The sequence below is a fragment of the Thunnus maccoyii genome, chromosome 10, assembly GCF_910596095.1.
Source record: "Thunnus maccoyii chromosome 10, fThuMac1.1, whole genome shotgun sequence".
In the NCBI taxonomy this organism is placed as follows: Eukaryota; Metazoa; Chordata; class Actinopteri; order Scombriformes; family Scombridae; genus Thunnus; species Thunnus maccoyii.
The window spans coordinates 30,706,554-30,722,111 of record NC_056542.1 but is presented as its reverse complement, the minus strand read 5'-3'; the positions used below and the strand labels follow the sequence as shown (position 1 = coordinate 30,722,111).

The 15,558-nt window shown below is 39.9% G+C and overlaps 1 protein-coding gene across 1 annotated transcript in view; it reads right to left on the bottom strand.

Moving 5' to 3' along the window:
• Positions 1 to 7,387: 7,387 nt before the first annotated feature.
• The window catches only part of taf2 (TAF2 RNA polymerase II, TATA box binding protein (TBP)-associated factor), a 27,278-nt gene continuing 19,107 nt past the window's right edge, over positions 7,388 to 15,558 (bottom strand). The window contains exons 24-27 of the mRNA XM_042423875.1: positions 9,972 to 10,201; positions 8,911 to 9,075; positions 8,535 to 8,637; positions 7,388 to 8,429 (exon numbers count right to left, since the gene is read on the bottom strand). Of these exons, the coding sequence (XP_042279809.1) occupies positions 8,131 to 8,429; positions 8,535 to 8,637; positions 8,911 to 9,075; positions 9,972 to 10,201 (797 nt within the window). The 3' untranslated portion in view covers positions 7,388 to 8,130. The remainder of the gene's footprint in view (positions 8,430 to 8,534; positions 8,638 to 8,910; positions 9,076 to 9,971; positions 10,202 to 15,558) is intronic.

The window sequence follows — 15,558 nt, the reverse complement described above, 5'->3', positions numbered from 1 at the left end:
AGAGAACGGGAGAAAGAGGGGAGGGAGGGGGAGGTGGCTGCAGGAGCGGACCGGATTCTTCTAGGTGTTGGGTTGGAGGAGGGCTTTTATCTCGGCTGAGATTTGGATGATACAGAGAGAACAATCACTAAATCACAGGTGCCAATTTTTAATATGTATTAAAACTCGGACAATTAGCCTATCTTTACACCAATGTGGTGTTAATTGGGGTCAACCCAGGATAAGGAGTCGCTTAAGCAAAATATGCACAGCACATAACCACATTAGTAAAGATTTTTTACTTACTCCCCCGCTTCCACCATAGGCTCTCCACCTAAAACAAAACGAATACTTAAAAAAATCCATCTTAAATCCATTCAATGAGCAAAACTGTATTAACTGCGACATAATTGCACTGCAGCGTGTATGAATGTCTTTAAAAAGTCGGAGTTGGCTATTCAAAGAAGTCCTTTATGATTGTAGTAAATTTAGAAAGACCGAAAAGTAATAAATAAACACACAAAGCATTATTACAGCATTACTTTTATTTTCTCATTGCTCATCACTGAATCTTTATGCCCTCAGTCCTCACCTCTCCATTAAGGCCATCTCATACTTTCCGCGCTCTGCGGGCAGCCGCAGACATGCACGCGGACCGCGGACTCAGGTTTTCCACAAGAACATGGAGTCGCAGCCAGTGGGGAAAAGTAGCCAGCTAGGCGGGTCCGGGCTGCCACCAGTGTTTTCCGAAGTAGCCCGTCTATGGATGTCCCCTGTCTGTGCACTCAATACAACTCTTTATGTATTTTGTCATCGGTTATTTTGCTAACATTAGTCAAACATTAAGGACAACTCTCTACTGTCTACTCAGCAGGACACAACATCCCAGCTGAGCGCGCGCACACATGTTCATATAGAGCACGTGGGGGCGGTACTGACACAGATAGGTACGTTTCTCTATCAACATGCTCACATTGTTTTGAAGCGGAGGCTAGTAGTCGTAAATGTACACGCATAGTGAATGCAACTTGTTAATCCAAACTATTTTATTAGAATCAAAAATGAATATAATAAAGTAGCCGGCTGGACTGTTTGGCCGGGGTTATGCAAAAGCCTACCAGACGTTGTCATGGTGTTTGAGGCAAAGTACTGTTTAAAAACGATATAAACTTCTTTGTCAGGTTCATAAATATGGACAAATGATCTGAAGTCTATAGTTTTTGAACATTTAGAGTCACTGTCGTTATTATAGACTCAGTAACATTTCCTTGATACAAATTCACAACGTTTCCTTCATTAACTTCTCACTATTTCTTAGGGCGAACTCTTCGGTGTTCTTTTCAGTTATACTAAAGTGAGGTTTTTAAATGTGGAAAAATGAATGTGGGGTGTCAAATTCACTCCATCAAAGTTGATTAAATAAAGTATGTGCTGATAAAAACCATTTGATTACTATCAAACTTTGATTTAAAGTGTCATTACTGAGTGTTAATGGCTGCATGCATTATTCAGCAGAACTGATTGTTTCTGCTGAGTAATGCATCCTCTATTATTTCATCTTAGGTCAACATTAAATGTGTGAAATTCACACTGTCAAGCCAAAATATGAGCTGATAACAATGTTTGATCCTGAAGTGTCTGAAAGAAACTTAAAGGAGGGGATGCAGTTCTCGGCAGCTAATAAAATGCACCTCTGCCAAATAACACATCCACCTCTTCTCAGACCAGGTGATTGGAGGACGCGTTCCACATATGCACAGTAGCTGACTGATGCGGACAGGTCTGCACAGACACAACAAATTGCAGCTATGCGGATGTCCGCACAGAGCCTACGTGTACACCCTCTGATGACGAAATTTACGTCATGTTGATCTTTGTGGATTCATGGACGTGGAAAGTATATTTTCAGCTTAACATGTAACACCGGCAGGTGGGGCTTGCACAGACACGCACGTGGTTCCATTTATACTTTTTTCAGAGGTCTGTGGACACAGACACATTTTACACATGACAAACAGAGCTGCAGGGTGATGACTTTGCAAAAACCAGTCTGATTACTACAAACTGCTGTGCAGTGTTTTTCTTATCAGCCTTTAAACGCAATAATCTGTTACTCCAACTGGACTTGCTGGATTGTATTTCACTGTCTCACTGGCAGTTTAAACAACACGACCACACCAACACAGCCCCTTGTATTGTTTTACACAGAACTTTGTGCAGCTGAGGAGTTCCTGTATGTATGTATGTATGTTCCTATGTATGTATGTTAAAAATTTGAAAAAATAGTGACAGCTTAATGAGAATAGGAATACAGCACATACAGTAGACGACAGGCATTCCTGCTCTCTTCACTAATGCTACTAAGAAAACAAAGGTTATGCAAATAACCTAAACTTTGCTTTTCTAGCACATGTGCAGTTGATGTGCTTGTTATGCATACAGTCCGCATGGTCACAAATTTTGGGCTGCATGTGGACGTCCACAGAGGGGCCACACGGACCCTTGCAGACATAGGTGGATGACAACATTTACGTTACACGGACCCTTTAGGCCACACGGATGTGGAAAATATGAATGGGCTTCTCCATGGGCTAACCATGGATGTATTCAGGGTAAAACCCTGAATATACTCCCAAGCGGACACATTCACGGACAGCTGCAGACACCATGGACACATAGTAGTTCTGTTTACTTTCTGGAGTCCGCTGTTACACTGATCCTAGCGAATCCTTGCGTACTTGCTGACGCGGAAAGTATAACACTGGCATCGCCAATAAATTTTTACTCACGTGAAAACAGCTGCTGGCTGTGGTAGCCAGGCTACATCTTTCACACTTATCAGACTAGTTCTTTGGTTTCTTTCTCATTAGGACTGACAGTGTTAATATTGTTGTCACTGGTATTTACGGTCATTAATATCTACCTGAATAAGAGGTTAGTTACTTTGGCTTTTAGCAAAAACTCAAACTAAATTTGTAGTTTTTGCTCTGCAGCAAAACTGAAAATAGTTTTTTAAATGTAAATGAATTTTATCATTATTTCATTTTATTAATAATTAAATTTAATTATTTAAATAGGTGCCTAGCAAAAATGCACCAGGTTCAGTGCGCATGCGCGTTGACATCTACATGCATAAAACACATAATCACGTTAATGTGCACGCTGCTATTGCATATCAAAGGGATATTATTGTCCGTCAGGTCTCTTAAATTCCTTTGATTGTAACAAAGGTCATTTTCAGTTCAAACGGTATATGGCTTCTCTAGTAAAGTTCTGGTCACAATAGCTACACAGCAGGTGAAGAGCAGTGACACAACAGATTAACAGACACAACAGAAACATACAAAGAAGTTGACTTCATGATGGCCCATCAACTGCGGATGCATGCAACGAGGATGAGTACACCACTCTGGATATCCTGCTAACCAGCAGCGAGGAGTATGACATAGTTTAGGATATCTCACTAACCAGCAGCGAGGAGGAAGAGGACCATGTAGACACTCACAGGAGGAAGAAGAAGCCTTCCCAGTGGAAAAGATTCAAGAAAATCTTTATCTTTGTCGATCCAAGTTCTATCTATCCAAGTTTGCACAGGTCCAGTGTGTAAGATTTAGTGACATCTAGTGGAAAGGACTTGGCAGAAATTGAATATAACCAAACCAAACACTGGCTCTAGAGAGGGCCTTTCACATTTTTTGCATCCACCGTAGGTTCTCCAACATGTATTGATATGTCACTTATAAAAGAAATAATTGACTGTGTCCTCAAGCCATTTACTTACATATGTAATGAATCCTTTTAAACAGGTTATTTTCCCCAATAAAATTAAAGTGGCTAAGGTGATTCGAATCTATAAAAATGGTGACAAACATAATATATCAAAGTATAGACCTGTGTCTTTGCTACCTCAATTTTGTAAAATACTTGAAAAACTATTTGTAAATAGACTTGATTACTTTATTGAGAAATAGGAGTTACTCAGTGACATCTTTAGCAGTGATGGATTTTGTAGAAAATATAGCACCAGCAGTAGATAAGAAACACACTATAGGTGTATTTATTGATTTACGTAAAGCGTTTGACACAATTGATCATTCCTTACTTCTGCAGATATTGGAACGCTATGGTATAAGAGGTGTCACACAACATTGGTTAAGAAGTTTAAATAATAGGTTTCAATATGAAAAAATTATAATACTGAATCACAATTTAGAAGAGTGACCTGTGGTGTTCCACAAGGTTTGGTATTGGGACCTTAGTTATTTATACTTTATTTGAATGATATTTTTACAGTATCTAATAAGTGGGAATTTGCTATGTTTGCTGATGATACAAATTTATTTTGTTCAGGGGAGGACATGAAAGAATTATTGAAAACAGTAGAAAGAGAATTGATAGTATTAAAAAATGGTTTGATATCAATAAGTTATCATTCAATGAAAATAAAACAAAATTTATGGTATTCAGTGGTATTCAGGGTTAATTGTGAAATAAAACTGAATTTAAATGGAGCTGAAACTGATAGAGTATATGAAACAAAATTCTTGGGAGTGATTATAGATCATAAACTCTGTTGGAAGCCACATACAGAATATATCAAATGGAAATTATCTAAATCTATTGCTATTCTTTAGAAAACAAGGGAAGAAATGTCTGCATATATTGTATTGTTCATTATTAAAATAATAAATAAAGCTTGCTACTGTGAATCTACTAATCCATCAGAAATCCATTGAAATTGTAGTAAAACTCTGTTGACTGTCAAACAGGTGCCTTAAAATGTAAAATAATAAAGGATTATGACATAAAATGATTAAGATATAAAAGAATTAGGGTTACAATTTAGAGTACATTTTCTTTTTTTCTTTCTTTTATACTGCTGATATTCTGGGTTATTTTATGGATTGTATGAGATAGGCAAAAATTAGCCTTGGGCTTAAGCCTATTCCTTTTTTGGTCATTGATTGTGATTTTTTTATTGTGTGAAATGGATTGGTATAAACATGTATGATGATGTTTTGTCAGTTCACATAGCCACACAAATTACTATTCCAATACTACCACCAATACTTACAATACTATGTATATGCTTCCTTTAGGTAATACTATCTGAAAACACTCCATTTTCATTGCTATGCAGATGACACCAAAATATATTTATCAATGAAGCCTGATGAAACCAATCAGTTAACTAGACTCCAAGCATGCCTTAAGGACATAAAGACCTGGATGACCTCCAATTTTCTACTACTAAACTCAGACAAAACTGAAGTTATTGTGATTAGCCCTAAACACCCTAGAGACACATTATCTAATGATTTAGCTAATCCAGATGGCATTACCCTGGCCTCCAGCTCCACTGCAAGGAATCTGGGAGTTCTTTTTGATCAGGATATGTCCTTTAACTCCCACATAAAACAAATTTCAAGGACTGCCTTTTTTCACTTGCGTAATATTGCAAAAATCAGGCACATCCAAGATGCAGAAAAAATAGTCCATGCATTTGTTACTTCTAGGCTGGACTCTTGCAACTCATTATTATCAGGCTGCCCTAACGAGTCTCTAAAGACTCTCCAGCTGGTCCAGAATGCAGCTGCACGTGTGCTGACTAAAACTAGAAAAAGAGATCATATTTCCCCGTCTTAACTTCGCTGCATTGGCTTCCAGTAAAATCTAGAATAGAATTTAAAATCCTTCCCCTCACATACAAAGCCCTTAACGGTCAGGCACCATTATATCTTAAAGAGCTCATAGTACCCTATTACCCCACTAGAGCACTGTGCTCCCAAAATGCAGGCTTACTGGTGGTTCCTACAGTCACCAAAAGTAGAATGGGAGGCAGAGCCTTCAGCTATCAGGCTCCTCTCTTGTGGAACCATCTTTCCAGGGGGCAGACACCCTCTCTACGTTTAAGAGTAGGCTTAAAACTTTCCTTTTTGATAAAGCTTATAGTTAGGGCCAATCAGACTCGCCTTGGACCAGCCCTTAGTTATGCTGCTACAGGCCTAGACTGCCGGGCGACTTCCATTGATGCACTGAGCTCCTCTCTGCTCTTCTCCATCAATATGTATTCTTTTACCATTAATGCATGTTACTAACTTGACTTCTTCCCCGGAGTTCTTTTTGCTTTCTCATCTGCAGGAAACCACATGGACTGTGTTGCTGACGTGTTGGCGTCCTTCTTCTGTCCTCCTCTGGCTGTTGCTTTTTGTTGCTGCTAGTCATGTGTCTATTATTGTTGTTGCTGTTGTTGCTGTTGTGCTTCTCTGTGCCCACCCCCCACCCTCCTCTCTCTCTCTTAACCCAACCAGTCAAAGCAGATGGCCGCCTACCTAGAGCCGGGTTCTGCTTGAGGTTTCTTCCCGTTAAAGGGGAGTTTTTCCTTACCGCTGTCGCCAAGTGCTTGCTCATGTGGGAATTGTTGGGTCTCTCTCTCTCTCTGTAAATTAAAGAGTATGGTCTAGACCTGCTCCATGTGAAAAGTGCCCTGAGATAACTTTTGTTGTGATTTGGTGCTATATAAATAAAACTGAATTGAATTGAAATTTGTTGTTTTGTTCCTTATCATGTATGACCGAAATAAAGTATTCATTCATTCATCATATAAGTGTTAATTAATGTTTTTGTCAACAACTATGACTATGAGGGCATCCATTGCTGGAGGCTGCTGTGTAATCAGATAAATGACAATATAGTAAAACACAGTTAGAATCATATACAATATGTCTTCACAGGAGAAGTTCTAATTGTTGACAAATACTGCACATGAATAAACACTTAAAAATGTCATTGTATCTGATCATAACCACATTATAGTGTCTTATAAAGGTCTGAATCCTTTATAAGACACTATAATGTGGTTAAGTGTCTGGCTGGCGGCTAGTGTAAAAAATTGAGTTAAATAGGTTATGGGACAAATAGCAACACACAGTAACTGTCCAGACACATGGGGGAAAAAATAAAAAAATCAAATGTCTTCCATGTGGCTCAAAAATTGCTACAACCTTTTTTCCATAAAAGGTATTAAGGCGTTTTGCCTTCTGCACAATTTTTTAAACAAGATTTTATTCAATATATTTAAACATTTAAACCAACAAATCTTGCACACAAGTTACAATGTCGAAGATATTAGGACCAAATTAAGTTGCATCCTCAATTTTCTGACTAAGCTTTGAACTGTTATGTCTCTTTACTCTACAATTCCCTGTCATGACTGGATTGGATCCGCTGAACATTTGTGAAATCAAAGTAACCCTTTGAATCACAATTTTGTACCCTCTGGTTATCTAAATGGGGAAAACAGAATCTTTTCATTGTTTAAAACCATGTAATCAAACCCAAGAAACTGTGCCAGAGTAAACCAGGTCATAAATGCCTTTGTGGAGCTGGATTCAGGCTAGTTAAAACATTCATGAATAAAAAAGCATCTTTAATCAATGATGACAGTTGGGAAACAAAAAGTATAAAAAAACACACTAGTATTACTTGAGTTTCAGTTATACAGTACGGTGAAATTCCTCTGTTTAATTTTCACCAGGGAAAGGTCATTTACAGAATGTTAGAGACACCGGAGGCCTCGTCCAGACAGAACGGTTAAATGCACACCACGATCACTCATGTTTCCTCTCGGAAGCCACTCACTGAATGTTGGGATTGACCTGTGGGGATGAGGCGCACCAGAGTGGTGTCTATGTAGGGGGGAAAAGTATATGAGGTTGGCTAAGGCTGTATTTGACTGTTTGTGGAGAGAGGTGTATGTGGTTGCATGCCTCAGACGGCCTGGAAGCAGTATTAAAAGTCCTGGAACTTCTGCAGGCTGTTGAACACAAGGACGGCTCTGGAGGGTTTGCCTTATTGACACTGCAGCCTCAGTTCCGGTTTCCATGTGTCCTCTCTCAAGCCAATGTACGCTGCCGTTTCTGCTGAGGACTTCAGAGTGTTGCCATTTAATAACACTTACATAGCATCCTTTTCTTTTACATTCTGTCCAAAAAAGTCTTCTAGTAAAGAATATTCAAACTAAACATATTTTGCTTCCTATTTTATGGCTCCGTACTCACAGGGATGCAAGCCTGCTACTGCAAGATGGATGCATTCGGTTAACCCTGACTGAACCCACAGCAGCTGGAAAACAAATGTCCCTCCAGATGTTTAGTCAGACAGAGACGGCGAGCGCAGGGACCTGCCGCTGGCTGGGCTGTTGCTGTAGGCGTGGGAGTTATCCCTCTCTCTGTCCTTTTCCTTATCCTTGCTTTCATGTTTGTGCTTGTGCTTGTGTTTGTGCTTGTGCTTCTTCTTCTTCTTCTTGTGCTCATGGTGGTGGTGGTGATGGTGGTGGCCGTGATCACCTCCGTGCTTAGAGGATGAGGAAGTGGTCTCTTTGGAGAAGGATGGCACAGGTGTGGCGGGCATGGAGAGCATGGACTGTTCGACTGATGGCGGCTCTTTACCTTGACAGAGAAGAGGATAAGAGGATGAGTGTGTCTTACCAGGTATGGGTATTTTTATTTCTCTCTTGGAATGATGTATGACATATTGAGTGTGTATATGTGTACCTGGTGTGGAGGGTCTCTCCAACAGGTTGAGATGATGGTGAATGAAGGCCTGACTATCATGAACAGTCTCCATATCAATATCTTCATCTTCCATTGTGTTGAACTACAACAAACCAGAAATACATGTTAAAACCTTGTGAAAATCACCTGTATATTTCTGAAGAAAGGCAGACTTAATAAGACATTCCTTTGTGCATCACAAAAACTACTGTAACAGCGTTGCAGATATAGAAAAAGCAAAGTCCACAAAATTTCCGCATGAATAAAACTATGAAAACAAATGAGTTGAGAATAGCAAGGTAGAGCTGAGTTAAGCAGCAGGAGAGAAGAAACAAAGACAAAGTTGATATCAAAAGTCATGCCAAAACAGTCTTACCCTGATCTTATAGCGCCCTCCTCTTCCATCATCATCCTGTTGCTGCAGTACCTGTCCCGGCTCTGGAGGGGAGCCCAGCGGGGTCTCAGCCTTTCTCTTGAGGCCTTGAGGGGGCTGGCCCACCCCACACACACCTAATGAAATAGGATCTGGCTCTTCATCCACCTTGAAGAAAAAAAACAAAAAGGTACTTGCACACTGTGTGTAGTGGGGAGGCTTATTTATTTTTCTTAACAACGATGTCCATTGGTAGCTGTTCTGGAGCCTTTAATTATGTCAGATGATTTCCCTCAGCAGATGAAGATTGCCTAGTTGTTATGAAAGTGTAGACTGAGATTGTATTGGAATTGTTTTGTTACCTGCTGTTTCCAAGGTTAAAATTAACTTGTTTTAATTTTTAACCTATTTTTTTAAATTAACAACTCTTAAGCCAAAAAGGGACAAGATGTCCATAGGAACTGAAACTCCATCTGATAAGGAACATAGTGTGATACACTCGAAAGCTCCAGAACAGTGACTGATGGTTGACTGGTCAACTAAGATAATACTGGTTCAATTCAACCAGCTGTCAAGGAGATTTTATCATAGCTATAACAGCTGGAATAGTGCTCTTAACATCTATTAAGGGTACAACAGTAATGCAATGGGAATGAAGTGCAACCAAATACTGTTGGCAGCACTATACTGTAGTACCCATAATAACACAGATCCAACCTAAGATAATATTGTTTTCATGAAGTAGTTGCTAGATGCGTGCCATCTGAAAATGTAGCATTAATAAATCAAACACATTCAAACAGAAGGAAAGGAAGACCACCAAGCAGCTCCCTACTGACATCACCATTGGCACAGAAACCAATGAAACTTGAGTTGATGTGTGATGTAGTATGCTTTTAACCAATGTGTGTTGGCTGACATTATACAATTTATGGTCAAAATAACCATATGTTAAAAAAAAAGATTATATCCTACCTGTCAAGAAATAACAAAACTGAATAACTACACTGAACCAACTGTCCTGACGGTGGAATGTCACAGTTCATTTTTGGCACACTACTTACAGTTGCGTAGCTCATGCCGACACCATGGATGCCTATGCTGGCAGGCGTGTCCATGACAGCAGCGACCCCCAGCTCAGGCTTGATTGTGGGGTTTAGGACAGCTTTCTTCTCCTTCAGGTTCAGCACAAGGCCCAGTTCTGGCAGGGGCAGGCAGGAAGGCCGAGTCAAACCGAACAATGTGTAGTAGAGGTTGACAGCGTCACAGCGCAGCCGCCAGTCATGGGAGGTACCTGGAAAGGAGGTAGGAAAAACATCAAGCCAGTTAGATCAAACGAGATAGAAACAAGTAGTTGGTGTCGTCTAACTGACAAGTTTTTTAAGATAACATGAGAAAGAAGAGTGTGATGAAACCGGCCTAACAAACCAGCTGCCAGTAGCATGAGTTGGATACAATAAGAGAAAGAAGTAAGAAAGAGACATGAAACAAGCATGTCAGATGATGATGTACTGCATTGCAGTGCAGTTACCAGTCACAGGAGATGCAAAGAGAGTAAAAGGGTCGGTACACTTCAAAGGAAATGCTTGTTGGATCATCAAACACCATCTGAAGCCCCCTCCACCTTCACCTTTCCTATGTCAGAACTGGCAGGACTTTGTGCAACCATTTCTGTAGCTGTCCAACTGGACAATCAGACAGTTACACCCACTTGTCCCAGTGACTGGCCAGGTGTGCCAAGGTGAGAAAGCAGGCGAAATTCTAACAGATCTCTCAAGCTCTCTACTTCTGTCATTTATTGTGTGTGAAAACTAGAGCAAAACCAGAAATACCTTGTATGAACTGTTTGTTTTAAGTACACCCTGACGTTGAGGGACAGAAAAATGCAGACGGGAAAAGAACAAGCAAGAGGTGAAGAGGTTGTTAAAGGAAAGGAGACCAGGGTTAAAGGAAGAAAACAGTAAAGGAGAAGAAAGCATCATGGAGGGTTGGATGAGGTTCTATTAATCCTGAGCTGCATGCTCTTCACAAGCACATATTTCATTTCACATTCCCTCAGAGACACAACTGAATACAAGACAATCAGCTCTCAATGACAAATTAAAGGAAAAACTGGTACAGGCCTGAATGTTTGAACCCTACAGTGAGGGGATCTGGTGGCTCTGTTATGCTGTGGGGGCATTTTGCTGGCATGGTTTGGGTCCACTTGTCCCTTTAGAGGGAAAGGTCACTGCAAATCAATACAAAATTGTTCTGAGTCATCACCTTTATCCCATGATGAAACATTTCTATCCTGATGGGAGTGGTCTCTTCCAGGATGACAATGCCCCAATTCACAGGGTACGAGGGGTCACTGACTGGTTTGATGAGTATGAAAATGATGTGAATCATATGCTACGGCTTTCACAGTCACCAGATCTCAACCCAATTGAAAATCTATGGGAGATTTGCAGTGACCCTTCCCTCTAAGGGGACAAGTGGATCCAAACCATGTCAGCAAAATGCCCCCCACAGCATAACAAAGGCCCAAGATCCCCTCACTGTAGGGGTCAAGCATTCAGACCTACACCGGTTTTTCCTTTAATTGGTCACCCGTCTGTACATGCATCAGTATACATGAGTTGTTTGAGTAGCAGTGTGTTGAGAATTGGAATGAATTAAACACCAAATATTGCTGAAGCTGACAATGTAAAGGCCAGGCGCCTACCATGGGGGATGGACTGTGGCTTTAGGCTCTAACAGCAGCAGAAAGTACTCTGAGTTTGTGTTCTCACAGTGATGACCTTCAGCCAGTGAAACATCATCCTATGTGAGTGTGTGGATTTAACGCATGGGGGGCTGTGGGTTATGGGGGAGAGGAATGAAACAACCAACACATTTTCATAACATAGTATTTAAGGTTACCACACTCTGGTCACTATGTATTTTAACTGGCAGTACAGTCAGGCTGTCCAACAGCCACCCACACTGACTGACAAACAAAAAGTTCACTGGAAATAATGATCATCAGTTTTTTTGTTCATCCTTCATGCTTGCAAGTCAATAAATTAAATAACATGTTGCAATGAAAACTTCAAGAATGTGGAACTGTGAACATATACATGTATTTGGGTTTTAAGGTGGTGTGTATTTGGATTGGCAGATTTAATCGTTATGGGCTGGCTAGCAAGCTGAGAGACACGTAGGACCCCCTGGAAGAGAAAGAAATAATGAAACCTGAGGACACAATAGAAGGCAGAACATGTACATGGCAGAGGCATGGCACCAAAAAGGAGACCTTAACATTTTTCAGTTCATGATGGGAAGAAACAGCAAGATAATAATGAAGGAAAAAGACTGGGAGGAAAATATTTCATCTGAAACACAATCACAGCCAATGAACCCAATGTGATTACTTCCATGAAGAATGTGGTACTTTTAACTGTTCCTGATATAGAGTTCCTTTCACAATAATGTGTGTTGTCTGAGATCATACCAATGACAACAAACAAGGACAGCAGCCTCACCAAATGGCTGAGACTCTATCATGATGTCTCCCAAACAAACTAATTTGTACGGTGTCACAAGTACATTTTTCAAGGACCTGGCATATAACCAATAACAACGAGGAGGATGGGCCCAAATCTGGAGGGCATTTCTGTAATAGCCACGTGTCTGATAGAGCTACTGTTTCATGTTGATTGTAGCACTGAGATACTACAGAGAAAAAGTGTGTTATACAATCTGCTTTAGCTAAATCTTGAGGACAAATCAGTAGTGTTCCTGTAAAAAGTTATATAATGGAAGCATTGATTTTGGGACTACAAAGATAACCTCCTGTTAGTTCTATGGGATAGTGCTGAAAAAATTCTCAGTAAATGATTTGTTGATTGACAGAAAATTCACTGGCAACGAGAAAATTGATTAATCAAGTAATTTATCAAGGGAAAACGCCAAATTTTCTGTACTCTCAAGCTTCTCAGATGCGATCATTTGCAGCTTCTCTCTATGTTTCATATCACTGTAAATGGAATATCTTTTTGTTTTGGACTGTTGGTTGGACAAAATAAGCATCACCTTTGACTCTTGGAACTTTAAATGGGCATCTTTCAATATTTTTGACATTTTATAGAACAGGTGAAGAAGAAAAAAAAGACAAAATAATCCATAATGAAAAAAATGAATATGTAGACATGTATGGAGGAAAGCAAGTGGAACTGGAAGTAAACAAAGACTGTGTAGCGGTGTAAAATGGAGAACATGGGTAAAAAGAAAAGGGGAGAGATCTTGAATGACATTAAACAGCACTTTAACTTCACTTGAACTTGAACTGCAGCAAATCTCAAAGTTTTGTCCATTTTTTTTTTATTAGAACAGAGAAACTAAAGTCTGGAAACCAGTTGACTGAGACACACAAGTATTGCATTATCTAATTGAAAGCACAATAATTTAAGACAGAACCAACTCATTCAGTGTGATTCCTTTTAAGTTAATTCAAAACCCCTTGGGATCTACTGAACAGGGTTACAGGGAATATTCAAACAGTGTCAGTGGGTACATCCCAAGTCTATTAAACTGCCCATGTAACTACCCATAGTCAGCAAGTTACCCATGTAACTCTCACTTGCGTCCTTTCCGTCCCACCATGGATGCATGGAGAGACGCAAGGAAACCATGCAAGGAGAGAGGAAATGAGGAAACTTGTTTTTAGAAAAATGAGACATCTTTTCTTCTGAAGCATCATGTGAAGCGATGTCTGTTTCTGATGACGGCAGTAAACTAGCGTTTCTTTGATTTCTGTCAATGGTACCTCCTTGACCAAAGCCCTTCTGATTACTGAGTTTGGCTCCAAGTCAGGTCAAGGAGCAGCACTGATGGTTCCAAACCTCCATATCACTGTGATGTTTCAACTGTGCTGCTGGGAACTTTAAATGCTTTAGAGGTTCTTGAGAAATAACTTTAAATCAACTCCATAACACAACAAAATTTGGAAGGGGTGTTGGTTACTCTCTGAAACCACGCTAGTTTTTGTGAACATTCAGACACCACCAGTAGGTTGTGAAACATCTCCTCAGAAGTCTGAAACCACACTGTAACCCGAAGAGATCTGGTAAAATGAGACTGGCTCCTGTTGTGAAAGATATTAAGCTTTATAGCTTTTCAGGGGAATTGTGAAAAGGCACTGCTGGCTTTGATAGACAGAAAACAACATCTCCCAGAAGGATGATACAGCTTCTTTTAAGGTGACCTACAAACATATTCAAAGCTGTGTCATGCCTCCTTCACAGGGAGAAACACATTTACTTGAACATTGTCCCTAATGAAACCAAAGATGTGTTACATTCTGTTACATGCACTGTGTTAGTTGTTTTAAGCATCTAGTATTATGGCCTTTTTTGACTCATTTATATAAATACTGAATCTATTTTAAATAAGGCTGACCCAAATGCTTTGAAGCTTTGTTCGATGTCATGGTTTTCAAATGGCAAGATCAGTATTTGAATATTTGTGTGTGCGTGTATATATATATATATCTATCTATCTATCCAAGCAACTCGTGTGTATGTGACTACAGCTTTAGCATGATGTCCAAAAAGTCATAAAGCGTTAATAACTTCAAAATCTGTGAAGATGACCCCCAGAAAGCTGAGCGCCAGATATGCCAAAAGAAACATCACAACTCTACAACCAGTTTGTCAAATCACCTGAAAAATGAAAGTTGTTGTACACGCGATGCTATGCATTAAAATTAGGCTATGGCTAATGTTAGCACTAGTGATGTCAGTTAATTTTGCTTTCCACAGGCCGATACTCATTAACCAGTAAGTAACCAGTTAATTTTTAGAGAAGTTGTGATGTAGCTTTCGTTTGCAAGAGCTGTCCAGCAGTCGGTGGTCAGAGCTACGGAGCTAACTTGTCTGCCCTGGCTAGCTTGACTTTTAGCTCATCCTTCTTCTCCTCAAGGTGTTTTTCAATACGTTTAGTCACAGTAGCTCTCAATGGTATAACATACTTGGGCTCAAGGTACCAACATTTTTTATCTCAGACTGCTAGCTAGCAGGGAAGCCATTAGCAGAGTGTGTAAGCAAATTAACCAATAGATCGACATGCGTAACTGGTCTAAAATATTCTTGGTGGTTAACAGATCAATGGTTAACTGTTGACATACCTAATTAGTGTGGCTTGCTAACAATATTACATTACCTTCTGTTTTATCTGATGTTACATTACCAACCATGGCTAATTGTCATCTGTTATTGTAGGTGCATTGACTGAAAATAGATGTTTCATCCACACCGACCATCGGCACCTTACAAAAAACACTTAACTCAATGATGAAGATGCACAGTAGTGAGTGAAATGTATTACATATGTATTATAAGCAATTTAGTTTTTATAGTCTAAGGCTGTAATTCATTTAATTTCATTTCGGGGCTCATGTTAACAGGTTAGGGCAGCCACACAGCACAGTGACCCCCCCGACTCTGATTGGCCAGAGGTGTGGCCCCACCCTCACCACCAGACAATCAGAATACTACCTAATGAATAATGCAAGTTCCCTTACACCGCATCTGTACCTGGAGTAATGTCTACAGCTGGAGACAAAGACAGTATATTCTGATCTATGAAGTGGAGTCTGATCCTGAATGAAGGGAAAGGATGTTTCAGAAC